Raw genomic sequence first — 18833 nt, 5'->3', positions numbered from 1 at the left:
AACAGAGTATACTTACCAAAATCATGGCTGTGCTCACTGGTCTGGGAATATAAGAGATTTTGAGGGGGCTGGGAGATGAATCAGGAGGTAAAAACACTTGACCTATCAGCATGAGGACCTGAGTTCAAATCCCCAGAATGCTTGTAAAAAAAATAAAATAGCACAAGGGCCTGTAATCCCAGCAACACTGCAAAAAAAATGTGAGGCAGAAACAGAAGATCTCTGAAGGTTTCCAGGCAAGCCAGCCTGGAGCACACAGTAGAAAAACAACAGAGACCCTTTCTTTTTTTTTTTTTTTTTTTTTTTTTTTTGGTTTTTCGAGACAGGGTTTCTCTGTGTAGCTTTGTGCCTTTCCTGGGACTCACTTGGTAGTCCAGGCTGGCCTCGAACTCACAGAGATCCGCCTGGCTCTGCCTCCCGAGTGCTGGGATTAAAGGCGTGCGCCACCAACGCCCGGCAGAGACCCTTTCTTAACCAACAGCATTGGAAAGTGTGGCTTAACACCCACGGTTGTCCTGGCCTCCACACACATATTGTGACACACACACACACATACCTGCACTCACACATATAAACAAGCACACATACACACACACACACACCATGAACTTTCATGTGTCCACATGCATATGGTGGGGTTTTTTAAGCCCCCATGCATTTAGGATCCATACACACTGGACTTCTGCTAAGTAAGTACATTTTTGTGAAATAGGTTATGCTAAGCAAAAAGTGACAAAACTCCAACTAAACTGTCATTTATTAAAAATGCTGAAGATAACCAGTTTTGGAGACTCTTAATAAAGACTTAGTCTCCACTGACCTCAGAGTGATTTTCTTCTCATATCTGTGGCCTCACAATGAACATATGGCTACTTCAGCTCCAGATGTCATGTCTACATTAAAAGTAGGCAAAACCAAGGGGATAGAGGTGATACCAATGAGCCAGCTCTTCTTTCATGCCTGTCCTTCTTATCATTCAGTCCTTCGCATCATCTTTTCCAACAGATTTATCTTTTTATATTTGTGTGCTTGTTTGAAACAGAATTTCATGAACCTAGTTTTACCTCGAACTCCCTAGATAGCCAGATGTGGTGTTAGGGCTCAAACCCAGTGCATTGTGCATGCTAGGCAACATGAACTACTGAACTACATCTGCAGTCCCTCTGGGAGACTTCTCTTTATTTTCCTTTGGCTACATTGAAACACATAGCCACTCTTTGCTGCAAGAGAAACCAGGCAAGTATCCGGCTTCTCAGATACACATTTTCACAATGATGAAAATGACAAGGAAAAAGGGTGACAGAATAACTCTCATGGAGCTGACCATCTGTGTCTGCCACATCACTACAGGTTCCTGAAATACCAAGTCTTGTGGCTTGAGTGACTCTCGATGAGTCTACACATTTGTGTGAAGATTTGGAAAGTTCTTTAACTGTTTTCATTGATAATCTATATCAGCAGTTACTGTTTATCCTCTAGAGACTGGCCAAGTGACATAATGATCTGAGTACATATAAGAGGAGAGAGAAGGGCTGAGGATGGTGTTCAGTTGGTATCATGCTCGCCTAGCTTATACAGGGTTCAATCCTCAGTGCTGCATGAACCAGGTGTGCTGTCAAATGCCTGTTATTCCAGCATTTAGAATCAGAAGGGTTTTGTTTTTGTTTTTTGAGATAGGGTTTCTCTGTGTAGTTTTAGTGCCTGTCCTGGATCTCGCTCTGTAGACCAGGCTGGCCTTGAACTCACAGAGATCCGCCTGGCTCTGCCTCCCGAGTGCTGGGATTAAAGAAAGGCATGTGCCACCACCACCCGGCGAGAATAAGAAGTTTTAAGGCTACGCTGCCACCTGAGGCCATGTTGATGTCCTTGACCTGTGCTGACGACCAGGGCTATGATGGTGTCTGTGGCCAGTGCTATGGCAGAGGGCTGTGTTGATGTCCGTGGTCTATACTGCCACAGGAAACCACGCCAACATTCATGGTATGTGCTGATGTAGGAGATCATGTGGATGTCTGTGGTCCACACTGTTGCCAGAAACCATGTAGAAGTCCATGATCCATGTTCCCACTAACTGTAAAGGGCATGGAGCCTACTTTTGCAGTGATAACGATGACTGCAGACTCACAGCTGAGAAAGAGAAACATAAAAGGTTTCTTTAGCAACCCCAACCCACCCCACCCCATCTCCACCCACCCAAAGAAAGTAGCAGCCTGGATAGAAAGCCATCAAAGAGGACTGTTAAAAATTGTGATAAGGAGCCAGACAGTGGTGGCACATGCCTTTAATCCCAGCACTGGAGAGAAAGAGGCAGGTGGATCTCTGAGTTTGAGGCCAGCCTGGTCTACAGAGTGAGTTCCAAGACAGCCAGGGCTGTTACACGGAGAACCCCTGTCTCGAAAAAACAAACAAAAAATTATGATAAGGACGAGGAAGTGTAGCTAGTGCTCCACAATTGATGGCTTCTGGCAGGGGTGTAGGAAGAGAAGGACTCAGTTTTCTTGAAGGGGCTAGCCATGGGAGTTTGACCATGCTCCAGTGAGTATATTGGCAACACAGATTGGACTCTTGTTTTGTTTCTTCTTCTTCTTCTTCTTCTTCTTCTTCTTCTTCTTCTTCTTCTTCTTCTTCTTCTTCTTCTTCTTCTTCTTCTTCTTCTTCTTCTTCCTCCTCCTCCTTCTTCTCATCCTCCTCCTCTTCCTCCTCCTCCTCCTTTTTTTTGATTGGGGGAGGTCACAGGGATGTGGGGGAGGGCCTGGAAGAACTGGGAAATAAGTGTAATCAGGATGCATGATGTGAAATTCCCAAATAATCACTAAAATATTATTTTTTAAAAAAGAAGTTTTAAGGCTAAAGTGAGTTCAAGACCAGTCTGAAAAACATAAGATGATGTCTCAATTTAAAAGAGATGGGGGTGGGGGGTATAGTCAGAGCTGTATGTTTTCCCTGGAGATAGTCAAGTGCAATGTATTGGTCAACAGAACAAACCACAAGTGAGATTTATCCCAGGGGCCACCACGACAACACACCTGCTCAGATTCCTTGTGGGTTTCCTTTGGGGACTCAGACCATGAAGCCTGTCCTAAGGCATATTACATTTCACATCTCAGAATTGGGAGAGACTTTCTTAGTTAATCTTTGTCTACTTTTGCAGACTCTAGGACATGTGCCAGGATAAACTGCCAGTACAGCTGCGAAGAAACAGAGGAGGGGCCTCGGTGTGTGTGTCCATCCTCTGGCCTCCGCCTGGGCCCAAATGGAAGAGTGTGCCTAGGTAAAAGCGAAAGCATAACTCCGTTCCTCTCCACTCCCCTCTGTTCCCCCTCCACTGAACTCCATTTTCATGCATTACAATCTTTGTGCTGAATATATATGGTGAATTCTTCAAAGTACTGCTCTCTGTCTATTTATGAAATATCTTCAGTCACTTGTGCTCTCTGCATACTTAGGGATATAATGGAAAACAGTCTTTGAGTAGTCTATTCTGCCTAATGGATATGGCATAAGGTCTCAAAATAAACCTGGCTTTAAACTATACAAACTACCCAGCACATGGTATGCAGCAGCAAGCAGATTTCTGAGTTCAAGGCCAGCCTGGTCTACATAGTGAGTTCCAAGCCAGCCAGATATACATAATGAGACCCTATCTTTTTGTTTACTGTATTGACACTGCGTATTTGACTCCAATTACCATGAGACTGACATGCCACCACTCATTCAATGAGTCAGACTTTATGAGCCATTGGGATTTGTTTCAATCTATCATTTTCCTGGAAAACATGTATTTACCTTTTATCTTCAGTATTAATTTAGTGAAAATAATATATGCCTCCCATAATGTGTTTAGTGCACTCTTTTAAACACTTTTTTCACATTCTCTTTAAAACCTGCTTGTAGTTGGAGAGCTTTTCTCTCTGGGTCCCACCAAGTCCCGCCAGTCCCGGAGCCCACTTATAAAATAAACACACAGATGCTTACATTATTTAAACTGCTTGGCCATTAGCTCAGGCCTATCATTGTCTAGCTCTTACTCTTATATTTAGTCCATTTCTATTAATCTATACTTTGCCACGTGGCTCATGGCTTACTGGTACCTTATATCTTGTTTGCCCTGGCGGCGGCTCCAGGCAGTCTCCCTCCCTGCCTTCCTGATCCCTCAATTCTCCTCTCTGTTAGTCCCGCCTATACTTTCTGTCTGGCTACTGGCCAATCAGTGTTTATTTATACAGAGTGATATCCACAGCACCTGCTCTACGGGGTAGGGCTGAAGCTCAGTTGGTTGAGTGCTCACCTAGCATGGACAAAGCCTTGGGTTCAATCCGAAGCACCATATAAACCAGGGGTGGTAGAGTACAGCTGTAAGCACAACAGTTGACAGATGATGGCAGAAAGGAAGATCAGAGGACATCCTCAGCAAATTCAAGGCTAGTCTGGATTACATAAGACTCTGTTTCAAAATAAACCTGGCTTTAAACTATACAAACTACCCAGCACATGGTATGCAGCGGCAAGCAGATTTCTGTGAATTCAAGGCCAGCGTGGTCTACATAGTGAGTTCCAAGCCAGCCAGATATACATAATGAGACCCTATCTCAAAACAATAAAAATATGATTTCATTGCTATTACTGACTAGACAAAATGGGCAGATTAAATCACTATCAATTAAGGAGCATATAAACCATTCATTTATAGCTGTTAATTTAGTAAAGTCTGTGACCTAAAGCTTTAACTTCTACACTCCCTTGGCTAATTGCACATCTTAGTCTGTGGGTCTACAGAAGCTGAGCAAAGACTTGGTTCAGCAGGTGATCCCAGGAAACACTGCTTGAGGACTTAGGAAGTGACCCATGCTTGACAAGAAGGAACTTCAGGGAAGAAGGGCTTCTTTTGACTTATAAGTTGAAAGGATGTGGAATATCATAGTGGAGAAGGCATGGCAACAGGAGCGAGGAGCCAGGCAGCTGGCCACATTGCATCCACAGGCAGGAAGCAGAGAACGAACTGGAAGTGAGGTTTGGCTATCAGAATTCAAGGCCCGCCCCCAGTCACTCCCCTCCCCCAGTAAGACTCCCCCTCCTAAAAGTCCCACAATCTTTCCAAATATCACCAAGGACCAAGTGTTTAAATGAATGAGCCTTTTCACATTCAAACCACAACTCTGAGGAAAACTGTCTCTTGGTTTTCCCTCTCAGGAAATGTTTTGTTTTGGTTTTGGTTTTGGTTTGGTTTGTTTTGCTTTGTTTTGTTTTGCTTTGTTTTAGACTCTCCATCAACCCCTGCTCTTAACTCTTGGGAGGCTGCTCCAGGGTGAAACTCCCTAGTCCTCCCACTCGGACCCAGAAGCAAACCTAGTATGGAGCTTATGGCAGCTATGGATACTTTGAGGGCTGAGTGGCAGGGCACCCTAGGTAGCTCAAGCACCATTTCATCCAGTTTTGCATCTTGGTTACCTTTGTGAATTTGGATTATGTTTAATCACCTAATTGTATATATTCCTAATAATTATATTCCACCAAATACACATAACATTTAGGTTGGGTAAACACATTGTCTCAATAAGGGAGAGCCAATGAGACCAGAATTTTGACAAAGGTTCATCTTCTTTGATTTAAATAAGCAAATATAAATATGATGTAATACCTCTTTAATGTAATAGAATTTTTTTTCAGTCAGAATGCTGCATATTTATTTATTCTAAATGTGTATAATTTGATGGATTTTGTGTATAAAGTAAGCTCAGCCATATAGGCCAGGGTAGCACTTTTTTAAAACATGCGTATATATTAAACTATTTGTTTTGGTTTTCAGTTGTTTGTTTTTGTTTGTTTTTCAAGACAGGGTTTCTCTGTGTAGCCCTTGCTGTCCTGGAATTCTGTCTGTAGGCCAAGCTGGCCTACTCAAACTCACAGAGATCCTCCTGCCTCTGCCTCCCAAGTGTTGGGATTAAAGGTGTGCGCCACCTCTCCATTCTCCACACCTGGCTTCTCTCTTCCTTTTGAGAGTGATAAAAGATTTAATTAGAGTCACAGAGCTTAGTATCTTTTAGTATAAGATTTACCTGATATGACTAAGTCTTTTGTTGTTGTTGTTGTTGTTGTTGTTGTTTTGCTTTTCAAGACAGGGTTTCTCTGTGTAGTTTGGGTGCCTATCCTGGATCTCACTCTGTAGACCAGGCTGGCCTCAGACTCACAGAGATCCTCCTGTCTCTGCCTCCCTAGTGCTGGGATTAAAGGCATGTGCCACCACCACTCAGCTATGACTAAATCATGATCAAACTAAATTCAAATGTTTTTGCCTACCTCCTTAATTGATTTGGTGCCATTTTAATTAAAAGGGAGAGCTAATGCATAGGAAATGATCAATGAACAATAACTTTGCTTAACTCAGTACTTATTTTAAGAATGCAGCAGAATAGCTCAGTTAATAAAGTACTTGCTTTGCATGCATGTGTCCCCATGTTGATTCCCAGCATACACTCACGGGATTGGGGGCAGCTGTGCAATGGAAACAATAAGCCAGCATCAACTTGCATACTTAAACCAAGATCCAACCTACTTTGTATCTGGAAGTTAGAGCAATGCCTGAGACTTATGGGATTGCTCAGCATAGCAGTCAGCCCCCTGTAAGACATCACTCACTTGGGAGAAAAGAAACATGCCTATCATTGGTTAAAATTGCATTGTTAAACAGTTATACTCAACCCACAACTTTAGGCAGTAGTGCATTTCTACACAACTATATTTTTTGTGATTTGAGTCAATATTACAGGAGCTTAGAATGAGTTGTTTAATGCTTTTGCAAAATGCAAATCTTAAATGCTTGTACATTTTGGTTTGCTCAAAATGTGGCTGACTTAACTTTCAAAAATTGTATGTTATACAATATAAATAGTAGCCAGGTGGTGGTGGTGGTGGTGCATGCCTTTAATCTCAGCATTTAGGAGACAGAGGCAGATGAATCTCTGTGAGTTCAAGGCCAGCCTGGTCTACAGAGTAACTTCTATGACAGCCAGAGCTGTTACACAGAGAAACCCTGTCTCAAAACAAAACAAATATATAATTAATAACTAGAGAAAAATATTCACTCAGAACACATGTAAAGCATAGGTACCACATGCCAGACACATAGCCCTAGAAGAGCTGTGGTCTAACAAATGAGCAGAGATATAAGGAGTGGGGATGTAATTCAGTTAATAGGGTGCTTGTGTAGCATGCATAAAGCCCTGTGTTCCACCCCCAGCAATGCATAAATAAAGCATGGTGGCACACAGACATCTGATCCCAGCACTGGGAAGATGGAAACAGGAGGATGAGGAGTTAAAAGTCACCCTTGGCTACATAGCCAGTCTGGAGCAACCTAGGCTACACATCTTGTGGGGTGAATATAAATGATGGCATAATAGCCAGGAAACACCTCCAAGAAAAGATAGGCATAGTGATATGAACCTGTAGAGCTATGCATGTGCCTGGTAAAGATCTAGAATACTTCCTGAAGATGTGACGTAGGCACCAGATAATCCGTTTTCTAGGCAAGGAGACTGCATGTGCTTGAGCATTGCGTACTAGGTAAGGTGAGTACCTGTGCATGTGCATATGTTGGAGTACTCTTCCTGCAATCACTGACAGCTTCTACTCCTATTCCTTAGATATAGATGAATGTGCTTCTAAGAAAGCAGTCTGCCCTTACAATCGAAGATGTGTGAACACGTTTGGAAGCTACTACTGCAAATGTCACATCGGTTTTGAATTGAAATATGTCAGTCGCCGGTACGATTGTGTAGGTAAGATACAGTGGCTTTTTTTCCCCTTGCCTCCAAGCCCGTAGGCTTTCTCTACAGGTATCTTTTATGTTTGTTCAATCTACTATACTGGCCAGCTGAACAACACAAAAAACCTTGATATTAAGTTTCCAGCATTTAGGTAACTCTAGCGACATTAATTTGAAGGTAGGTCCATAGTGACTTAAACAAATAAATAGAACTATTATGGAGGCAAATATCTTGAGATGACGCCTGTGAGTTTTTTTTTTTAATTTTGTAGGTTTTCATTTAGTTTATATCTCCAATTACACATCTAAGAATGGGAGCAATAAAGAGATATTTATATTTGCTCAAGATTAGGAAGATCTCAGTGGTTTGTTCCTAACATTTTCCATTGGAATGGCTTTAGAAAAATGTATGAAAGTGACTGGAGAGATTGCTCAGTAGTTACAAGTACTTGGTCTACAATCATAAGGACCTGAGTTTGGGTCCCAGCACCCATGTAACAAGCCACCTCTCCCAGAAAACTCCTGAACCACAGCTCTAGGGAACAGGGACAGGAGGATCACTGGGGTCTGCTGGCTTCTGGCCTACCTGAGAAAGCAGGAGTCCTGAGAAGAGACTCTGCCTCAAAAAGAAAAACAGATAATCATAGAGGAGGACACACAATGCCCTCTTCTGGCCTCTACTGTAGACACAAGCACACACATTTGCACACATACGCACACACACACATCACTTTTTTAAAAGGAAAATTATATGAAAGGGCACATGTTCTTTCCTCTTTCTTATTTTAGCCCTTTCTTAGTTCAAGTGCCAAATAAAATCACTCTCTGCTAAAACTGTTATTAGTCAGCTGTAAGTCTCATCTGTATGAAGTAAAACATTTTTATCTCTTAGTGAAGGGATTTCAAGCCTCAAAGAGCTTCTGAAGTCAGATATGTTTACCTGTTGCCTGGAGCAAGCTTTTTTGTTGGCCACCAGCTCCCAAATAACAACATGAAAACTTATTATTATTATGAAAGCTTGGCCTTTAGCTTAGCCTTGTCTCAACTAGCTCTTATAACTTAAATTAACCCATTTGTATTTTTCTACGTTCTGCAGTGTGGCATTACCTCTCTTCCACCATGTACCTCCTGTTTCCTCTCTATGTCTGACTGGAGACTCCACCTTTCTTCTTCCCAGAGCTCTCTCTGCCCGGAAATCCCACCTATACCTCATGCCTCGCTATTGGCCATTCAGCTCTTATTACACCAATCACAGCAATACATCTTCACACAATGTACAAATATCCCACAGCAATTGCTTATAGTGAAGAGAAATTGGGTTGACTTTCACTCTCTATTCACATAACATGGGTGACAAAGGTATGCACATGACACAGAAAGCCAACCATTGGAGAAAATGTGATTCTTTCAGTCCCATGCTTAGGGACATGTCTTGTATCATCATGTTTGGACAGCACCCTATTGCTGGTTTTTGAACCATCTTGGGATGCCTCCATGGTCATTCCCTCTAATTTTCTTCGATACAAAATCAGGCACATAGAATTCATATTTGTCATGAGCTTGGACCCCACCCTGTCAAGTTGACCCAGCCAGCTGTGCAATCCAATGACAGTGGTACAGTGTTCCCCAGTTCCCTGACACCGCAAGGACTTCACCCACACACTAAGTTAGGAATCCACATAGCTTTACAAGGAAGCAAATCTCTGACGTGCTAAAAAGGTGCTTAAGATTAGCATCCGAGCTCCTTTTGTGACCAAGTTCAACACAATGCACTGTTCTGTATGCTTAACATCTACAAAAGCATAGACAGGAGGTGGGGTGGAGAGCAGAGCCCTTGAAGCTCCCACCTGGGTGGAATCTGGCCAGTTTTCCACCTCTAAAGCCAGCAGACGAGCTCAAACCAGCCTGACCCTTTCCCCTGGCAGCTTCTGAACAAATGCCCATGCCCATGAATTCAGATGATGTCAGAGGTTCCTGGCTGATCCTGTCTTTTCTTTATGAAAAGTTTCAAGGCCGTCCAAAATTAGAATTCATTTTTCTGGTATTGTTACTTAGTTTCAGATTACATGGATAAAAAGCAAGCCAATCCAAATTTTAGCATTTATCTTCTGATACTGTCACTTAGTTCCAGATTACTTAGATGAAAATGTTAAGGAGAAACTCCAAACATCTCAGGAGATTTCAATGGCATTAATAATAAGCAGGCCACAAGGTCGCTCTGGGGAGGTGAGTTGCAGGCGCCCTTCCTACATACCAGACAGGCGCCAGGGAAAGCCAGGGGTCTGGGCCAAAGGGCTTCTGGTTTTGAACACCTCTCCACTCTCAGGCAGCACTTCGTTTGCTGAGGTCTGAGTGCCTGGCCTTGAAGTTATTCAAGTGAGAAGGCCACCCTTTCAGCAAGCCCTTTCATCATCAAGTTGTCCACTGGAATGTTCCCCTTTTCAGATATAAATGAGTGCGCTCTGAATACCCATATGTGCAGCCTCCATGCCAATTGCCTCAATACTCAAGGATCCTTCAAGTGCAAATGCAAGCAAGGATATAGGGGCAATGGACTTCAGTGTTCTGGTAAGTAGAATTTGGTCATGACAGTTTTGCTGTCTACCCCCCCCCCAAAAGCATTCTTTCCAGTTCTTTTCCCAGATCTCTCTCTCCCTGTCTCTCTGTCTCTGTGTCTCTGTCTCTCTCTGTCTCTCTGTCTCTCTCTGTCTCTCTGTCTCTCTCTCTGTCTCTCTGTCTCTCTCTCTCTCTGTGTGTGTGTGTGTGTGTGTGTGTGTGTGTGTGTGTGTGTGTGTGTGTGTGTGTGTATCAGCCTTGTGTCTTTTCCTAGCTGGGCTGTATTCCTGGTACTCACAAAAGTTATAGGCACAAAGCTCAAAAGATCGAGGGCTGGAATGTTGCTCAGTTAGTAGACTGCCTAACATGTACAAAGCCTGGCCCCCAGGACTGAATAAATGAGGCGTGATAATCCCAGCACTTAAAAGAGGTAGAGGCAGGAGGCTCAAACATTCAAGGTCATCCTCTAATACTTAGTGATTCTGGGTCTAGCCTGGGACACATGAGACCCTGTCTCAAAAACAAACAAACAAAACCTAGGAGGAAAAAAACACACACAAGGGTGATACACACTTTCATCTGGACTTTTTTTTTTTTTTCAGAACAACAACCAAAACAAACTAGGATACGGTAGATACCATTTCTTCTTGTCATCCTAAAGCCTGCATTTGTGTGTGTGTGTGTGTGTGTGTGTGTGTGTGTGGTGTTTGTGAGAGCATGCATGTACAGGTCAGAGGAAACTTTCTGGAGTCAGTTCTCTCCATCCACCTTTTTGTGAACTCTGGAGATCAAACCACGCTTGTGCATCAAGTGCCTCTAACGAGCTAAGCCATCTCACTGGTCCTGTTTGTTTGCTTTTGTTGTTGTTGTTGTTGTTGTTTTGAAACAAGGTCTTGCTATGTAGTCTTGGCTGCCTGATACTCACTATGTAGTCCAGGCTAGCCTTGAACTGTTATCCTGCCCTGGCTTCCTGAGTCCTGGGATTCCAGGCATGTGCTGCCACACCTGCTATAGACTTCTTTACTGCTCTGTCTCAAGTATTTCCTCTGCCCTTTGGCACAAGTCTTGTAGGTGCGACTGTAAATCATATGCTGACCTGCCTCACGTCCCATGGCCCCACCCAGCCAAGTCTCCTGATGACACACAGAATATCTTCTAGGTTGTGCAAGACATGACAGATATTCAACAGCACACACATGAAAGGTTCATGGTATCCAAGTGGGCTGTGGCTGCGTCTCAAAATCAGGTTCCATGAAGACCTGCCAAAAGAACTGGGCAGCCTTTACTTTGAATAAAAATAATGAGGAGAAGCATAAATTGTGCCTGGAAATTTTTTAAGAAATATGAAACCAAATATGTAGCCCCTCCAAAGAAGATTGAGACCAATGGGTAGAGATTCTAGTCTCCTGCAAAGCTGACTGGATAGTTTCTAAGAATGGAGCGGGAACCTCACCGAGTAGTAATGATGTAGGCATGGATCAGTGTCCAGAGGGCATCTGAGATACCCAGGTCCTTGTGTCTCAGAACAAAGTATTAAACACCAGGCTGGTATGGAAATGACTTAGTGGGTCAAGTACTTTCCTCTCAATCATAAAGACTTGCATACAGATCCACAACATCCACGAAAATATTGGGATGGCATGGTGGCCTGCCTCTATTCCCAGTGCTTGGGAAGGGGAGACAGAAGATCCCCAGAGCAAGCTGGCTAGCCAGACAAGCTGAATTAGTGAGCTCTAGGTTCAGGTGAGAGACTCCCTCAATATATAAAATGGACAGCAATTGAAAACCTAATATTGATCTCTAGCCTCCATGTGTATCCATACCTGTACCTAACATACATAAAACATGTATATACACATTCAGAGACACCTCGTGCACATACTCATAAAAAAAATTGGACCCCAAATAGGGCTCATGATAGTTCATGTGGTGGGTGCCTGTAATAGTTCACAGTACCTAGGATCTCTCCAACTCTGAGAAGGCAAAATAGAGCATGCCATGCATATTCCTAGATCCTAGATGCAAGGCAGTAGACTCTTGATGCCTTGGGACCTTAGGGTATTGTCTACAAACCTTCTCAGACCCTGCAGGTGCAGCTAGAGATAGAGAATGTCTCTAGGAAACACCCTCGGCCATTGGAGGGCTTGGAGTCTTTAAGTAAATTCCCTTCCTTCCCCTTCATAGTGTGAGGCAATCATGAACAGCAATACAGCACAGTCTCCCAGCTTTCTCCAGTCAGACTGAGTTCATTGCCCACAGTGATAACCTGTCCATTGTGACACCATTTTTGTCTCCTCTTACCTCCTTTGACTCACTGTCCTCCTTCCCTACTCTGCCTTCTGGAATCCTGACCCAAATCAGCCACCTACACCCAAATTTTTCTTTGGGCATTTGCTGAAGGTAACTCATACTAAGACTGATACATCTCTGAGAAGCTTGTCTTGGAGTGGAAATGAGGCGACATATGTAGAAAGCTTCATTCAGTTGGTCACACAATAGATGCTCAGTAAAGTTTACTGTGCATAGCATTGTAATGAGTGTCATCTCAACCCATCATGGAGGGCCAGCTGCTGTACTGTGAAATTCTATAACGATAATTGCAAAAGTGATGTGCAGAAAAATAGAGGCCCCCAAGATAATATGTGTTTCTTTAAAAGGGCAATTTGCCTCTATGTGGCTATCTCCTAACGTCCATGGCTAAAACTTGAAGAATTAGAAATAACTACCTAGAGGGGCCATGGATGGAGCTCAGTTAGCAGAGTGCTTGCCTAGCATGCATAAGGCTCTGCATTCCCTAGCACCACATAAATGGAATATGGTAGCACACACCTGTGATCCCAGCACTAGAGAAATAGAAGCATAATTAAAAGGTTGGGTTATCCTTGGCTACATGGTGTGTTTGAGACCACGCTGGACTACATGAGGTCCTATCTGAGAGAGAGAGAGAGAGAGAGAGAGAGAGAGAGAGAGAGAGAGAGAGAGAGAGAGAGAGAGAGCGCTTAATGGGGGGGGGATGTGGCGTTGTTTTCCAGCCCCTGTTTTCTATACTGTAGCTCAGTGCATTAAAATTGTAAATCTTACATCAACACAAACATTTCTTGTGACAAAGAGACTTCTATTTTTTAGCATCTAGGTGCACAGCTTTTGAAATATAATTACCTTAGCTGGACTCATAGGTCCTTGGCTTTGAACCTGTGGACTGAGAACAAGTATTTACCTTCCAGTATCTCAGTTTCCATGTGTGCAAAAATAGGTATTGCAACATCTACCCCTTAATATTGTTTAATATTAAATGAAATAATCCCTACAGAATAAACAAATATCCACATACAGTGCTAACCACCAGCCCAGAATATAATACTCAAAAATATGTTTGATTATTTCTCATGTGTTTTTTTTTCAGTGTTTTTGTTTGTTTATTTGTTTCATTTTGTATTTTGTGAGACAGTATCTCTCATGTCCTCAGTTGGCCTTGAGTTTCCTGTGTAGCTGAGGATCATATTGCAATTCTGAACCCCTGCTTCTACTTACTGGTTATTTCGATTACAGGCATGTGCCACCACATCCAATTCATTTAGTGCTGGGGATCAAACCCAAGTCTTTGTGTATCCCAAAGCTCATGCTCCCAAATGAGCTACATTCCCAGACCTGGTTTTAAAGATTGGTATTTTTCATTTTTAAATTTCTATTTATTGCTTGTATGTGTATGATATGTGGTGTGGGATGCACATGCCCTGGTTCAAGTGCGGCAGTCAGAGAACAACTTTGTAGAGTCAGCTCTCTTCATTTACATGTTTGTGGGTTCTGGGGATCAAAGTCAGATCACTAAGTTTATAAGGCAAGAGCCTTTACCCATGGAGCCACCTTGCTGGCCCTAATATGTTTCTTTTTTTCAATCATTCGTGGGCTGAAAAGATAAGTCAGTGGGTAAAATGCTTGGCATACCAGCATAAGGACCTGAGTTCAGATCTCCAGAACTCTCGTTAAAGCTGGAAATAGCAGCACCCACCTGTACTACGGTGAGCTAGGGAACTGGGGACAGGAGACTCTCCAGAAACCTGCGGGCCAGCTAGCCTTGCATATATACAGTGGCAAACAACAAGAGACCCTGTCTCAAACAAGGTGGGAGGTGAGGACCAACACCTGAGTTTCCACTATGACCTCCGCACATGTCATGGTATGCGTAGGCCAATACTCACACATGTGAACACACATACATGTCACGGGGGTGGGGGTTAAAACTAAAATTTTTAAAATCAGGAATCGCTTATTTATTTAATATTAGTTTGATTTCCTCATAGAACAAGGACATGTGTCCTTGAATCACAGATCTCTAGAGAAAAGTAATTGTTAATCTTAAAACATGAATAAGCCCATTACAGAAATGGTAGAAAATAGAAGATATTCTTGTGCTTTGCTGTCAAGTTCTAACTCTGCTGCTAGCTAGCCAAGTGCCCTTGGGCAAGTCACTAATTGACCCATCTACAAAACAAGAGTACCAGAGTAATCAGCCCTTTTCCGCCTCTTGAGTTCTTTTACAGCAGCATTTCCCCCATTGCCCAAATCTAGCTCTGGTCTTCCCTTGGCTCCTTGGTCCTTACAATCTCCACTGAAATTATTCAGGTAAGACACACAGAGGGTACTGTAGAAGACAGCTGGAGTTTATCTCAGAATAACATGAGGCACTATCAGGGGTAAGAATGGGCAATGACCAAAAGGGCGGTCAAGAAGGAAAACATTCTCGCAGGGTCATTGTGGACAATGTGCAAAAGGACCAATGGGGTTGGCCAGCATGTGAAGGTAATGTATTTATGAGCCTAACTCTTAACGGCTGAGCCATCTTTGTGCTTTTTTTTTTTTAAGTCTCTGGGGCAGTGTGGAAATGTCATAATGAAAACCATTATTAGCTAGGTGATGGTGGCATGTGCCTTTAATCCCAGCACTCAGGAGGCAGAGCCAGGGGGATCTCTGTGAGTGCGAGGCCAGCCTGGTCTACAGAACTAGTTCCAGGACAGGCTCCAAAGTTACACAGAGAAACCCTGAAAGAGAGAGAGAGAGAGAGAGAGAGAGAGAGAGAGAGAGAGAGAGAGAGAGAGAGAGAGAAGAAAAAAGAAAAAAGAAAACCTGTTATTTGTATGCTCACCTAAAAATGAGTAGCAAAGTCTCTGGAATAGACTGCCTTTCTGAGGGATATTTTCCTCCCCAGTTGATTGGAAGGCCCCTTTTGAATTAACTCTTAAGAGAAGAAAAAAGATTGAATCTTTGTTCTTTATCAGAAAGCCTCCTGGCAGGTGAGAATCTTGGAATCTTTCTGGCAATTTAGAAAGTTGTGGCTCCACCCAGAACCAGTCAGACCCCATTGTGCAGCCAAAAATCATATAGCAGAGTATCTAAAAAAAAGAATTGATGAGGGGCTGGAGAGATGGCTCAGCGGTTAAGAGCACTGACTGCTCTTCCAGAGGTCCTGAGTTCAATTCCCAGCACCCACATGGTGGGTCATAACCACCTATAATAAGATATGGTGCCTTCTTCTGGTGTGCAGGCAAATGTGCAGGTAGAACACTATATATAATACATAAATCTTTTAAAAAAGAATTAAAGAAAGAAAAATAAGTTAAAGAAAGAAAAATATAAAAGACAAACATTAAAAAAATTAAAAAAGCCATGCTTTACCATAGGAAAATGTAGCCTTCTGTTGATAGGCCTCAACAAAGCCCTGCTATGTCTGCCCTCCTTCCTTTCATATGGTATTTTAATTCTGAACAAAGGGGGCAATTTTAGTACTCTCTCTCTTTTCATGTGATATTTCAAATTTTAAAGACAGGAAATACTGATATTCACCCCTTCTTTTATCTATCACTGTTTTTCACTTGCAAAGTTAATATGTTGCCAGGGACACAGGAAGTATAGCCGGAAGTGGCCCAGAAATGATGACTATCAAGCCCGATAATTTTTAAATTTATTTTCCTTATACAATTTCATACATGTATCTAATGAATTTTGGTCATTTTAGCACCGTTCCCCCATTAGCCTCTCATCCCGCTCCTGCTGAACCCCTTTATCTGAAGTCTCCCTCCTAGTTTCATGTCTTAGGTGTCGTTTTGTTTTTGCTTAGGGGAGGGGTGGTGACCTACTGAGTTGAATTAGAGTTACTTGCCTGAGCATGGGATGGGGGCAGTTATTGAAGCATGGGCAGTTTCCCAGTATCTACACCATTGAAGAAAATGACCCCCTCTCCCCCGCCCGCCATTAACCATCAACTGCCAACAGTTCCTCAGAGAAGATGGGGCCTCACAAGCCCCTCCTCCATCCATGATGGAATGTTAATTAGGCTCCATCTTGTGCAGGTTACCGGTAGCTACTGTGAGATCATGAGTGCAATAGCTCATCCTCTGGTGCTCATATTTTTCCATCCCCTCTTCCGTGATGTTTGCTGAGACTTAGAGGGGGTGTTATAGGGGTCTTATTATAGCATTGACTTCCTGCCCTCTTACACTTTCAAAATGGTTGATTGTTCAAGAACGATCTGAACCAAATAGGAATTCTCCTGTCTTACTTTTCGGTTTAGTTATCCCTGAAAATTCTGTGAAGGAAATACTCAGAGCACCTGGGACCATCAAAGATCGGATCAAGAAGTTACTGGCTCACAAGCACAATATGAAGAAAAAGGTGAAACTTAAAAATGGCACCCCAAGACCCACCAGTACACGGACCCCTAAGGTTAACTCGCCTTCCAGCTCTGAAGAGAGCGTTTCCAGGCGCAGGAACTCCGATGGAGAACAAAATAGGAACGAAGAGAGAAAGAGCGAGGGTCTGGAGGAAGAGAAAAGCGACAAAGTGCTAAAGAACGAGGTAGAACAAGAGCGAAGCCTTCGAGGAGATGTGTTTTGTGAGTATTTGTTAGTCTTGCAGTTTACAAAAACGAACATGGCTCCTCATGACAAATGAACAAACAAGAGTGGACAAGTCCTGCCTTAAGAAAGATGGCTCAGCTCCCTTTCTGTAGACCGCGTCTGAAACATACAAACTTTTTATTTCAAAAACCATTTTAATACAATCACTGTATTAAATCACAAATAAAAACCCCACATAGCAACTCTGAGGAGGCCACTCAAACACTTGTGCGGTCCCGAACTCTACACACCTCAGTGAGCTTCTGTACACTTACAATGGCCATTCTGAAGCTGTGGCACTTCACTTGGGGTTTCACTACCGGCAACGTTTTGATGCACCTATCCTCCACAAAAAAAGAGAAAAAAACATAACAGAGTTCAAACTTGGGGAAAATAGCTTTATTTCCTCTTTCATGACTCATGTGTCCTTTTGCCTGTATTCTGACCTTTCTCATCATCTACTATTACCCTTTCTTGGTCTTATTTCTAAATGCTATACTATACCCATATTCATACCTGTTGACATAAATACATTAGGGGCTAGGATCAGCATATAAAGGAGAACACGTGGTGAAATGTTTTTAAACCAGCAAAAGGAACATAGTTTGGCTGTCAAGTCCTCAGAAGTAAGGGCCTATGTAAGGCCTAGAGCATAGTTTTCACACATGCTAAATGAGATCTACTGCTCTGGAAAACGGGAGGGTAAGTCCTGTCCTGTCTCCTTACCTGGATGCTTCCTGTTTAGCACGGCCCCTCCATGCCAACACCCAGAAAGCATAGTTGTATGGCTGCCAGACTTTCCATGCAGGACACCAAATTACCAAATCAAAGACCTTCATCACCAGGTCCCCCAAGCACTCCCTTTTTACTTCTTGTTTAAAAGGTTTTATTTTTTTTTTCTTTGAGACAGGGTCTCTCTATGTAGTCTTGGCTGGCCTGGAATTCACTATGTACACTAGGATGGCCTTGAACTCAGATATCTGCCTACCTCTATTTCTAAGTACTGGGATTAAACATGTGTGCCACCACATCCAGCATTTGAAAAGCTTTTTTTTTAAAGATTTATTTATTTATTATGTATACAGAAGAGGGTGTCAGATCTCATTACAGATGGTTGTGAGCCACCATGTGGGTGCTGGGAATTGAACTCAGGACCTCTGGAAGAACAGTCGGTGCTCTTAACCTCTGAGCCATCTCTCCAGCCCTGAAAAGTTTTTATGATGCCCATGGTGGTGGTGCACAACTTTAATCCCAGCACTTAGGAGGCAGAGGTAAGGTGGATCTCTGTGAGTTCAAGACCAGCCTGGTCTACAGAATGAGTTCCAGGATAGCCAGGGTTACATGCACGCACACACACACACACACACACACGCGCGCGCGCGCGCGCGCGCGCGCAATAACAACAACAAAAAACAACTTTGTCTAAAAAAAGGGGGCATTTTTATGAGCCCATATGAATTATACAAATGAAATTTCATACATGTCTTTTTTTTTTGTAACCTGTTGTACATTCGAATTCCTTCTCAGGGGAGATATAAACAAGCCCTCTCTATCCCTCTTTTTTTTTTTTTTTTTTTATTATTTAAACTGTTTGGCCTAATGGCTCAGGCTTCTAGCTA

General features: G+C 42.8%; 1 protein-coding gene across 2 annotated transcripts in view; it reads left to right on the top strand.

Moving 5' to 3' along the window:
• Egfl6 (EGF like domain multiple 6) overlaps positions 1–18833 on the top strand; it is a 68374-nt gene that overhangs the window by 35816 nt on the left and 13725 nt on the right. For both annotated transcript variants that reach the window (XM_006973183.4, XM_015992029.3), the window contains exons 5-8: positions 3152–3271; positions 7644–7778; positions 10211–10333; positions 16890–17210. In XM_006973183.4, coding sequence (XP_006973245.1) covers positions 3152–3271; positions 7644–7778; positions 10211–10333; positions 16890–17210 — 699 coding nt within the window. The remainder of the gene's footprint in view (positions 1–3151; positions 3272–7643; positions 7779–10210; positions 10334–16889; positions 17211–18833) is intronic.

Source organism: Peromyscus maniculatus, chromosome X, assembly GCF_049852395.1.
Source record: "Peromyscus maniculatus bairdii isolate BWxNUB_F1_BW_parent chromosome X, HU_Pman_BW_mat_3.1, whole genome shotgun sequence".
NCBI lineage: Eukaryota > Metazoa > Chordata > Mammalia > Rodentia > Cricetidae > Peromyscus > Peromyscus maniculatus.
This window is presented reverse-complemented; position numbering and strand designations above follow the sequence as displayed.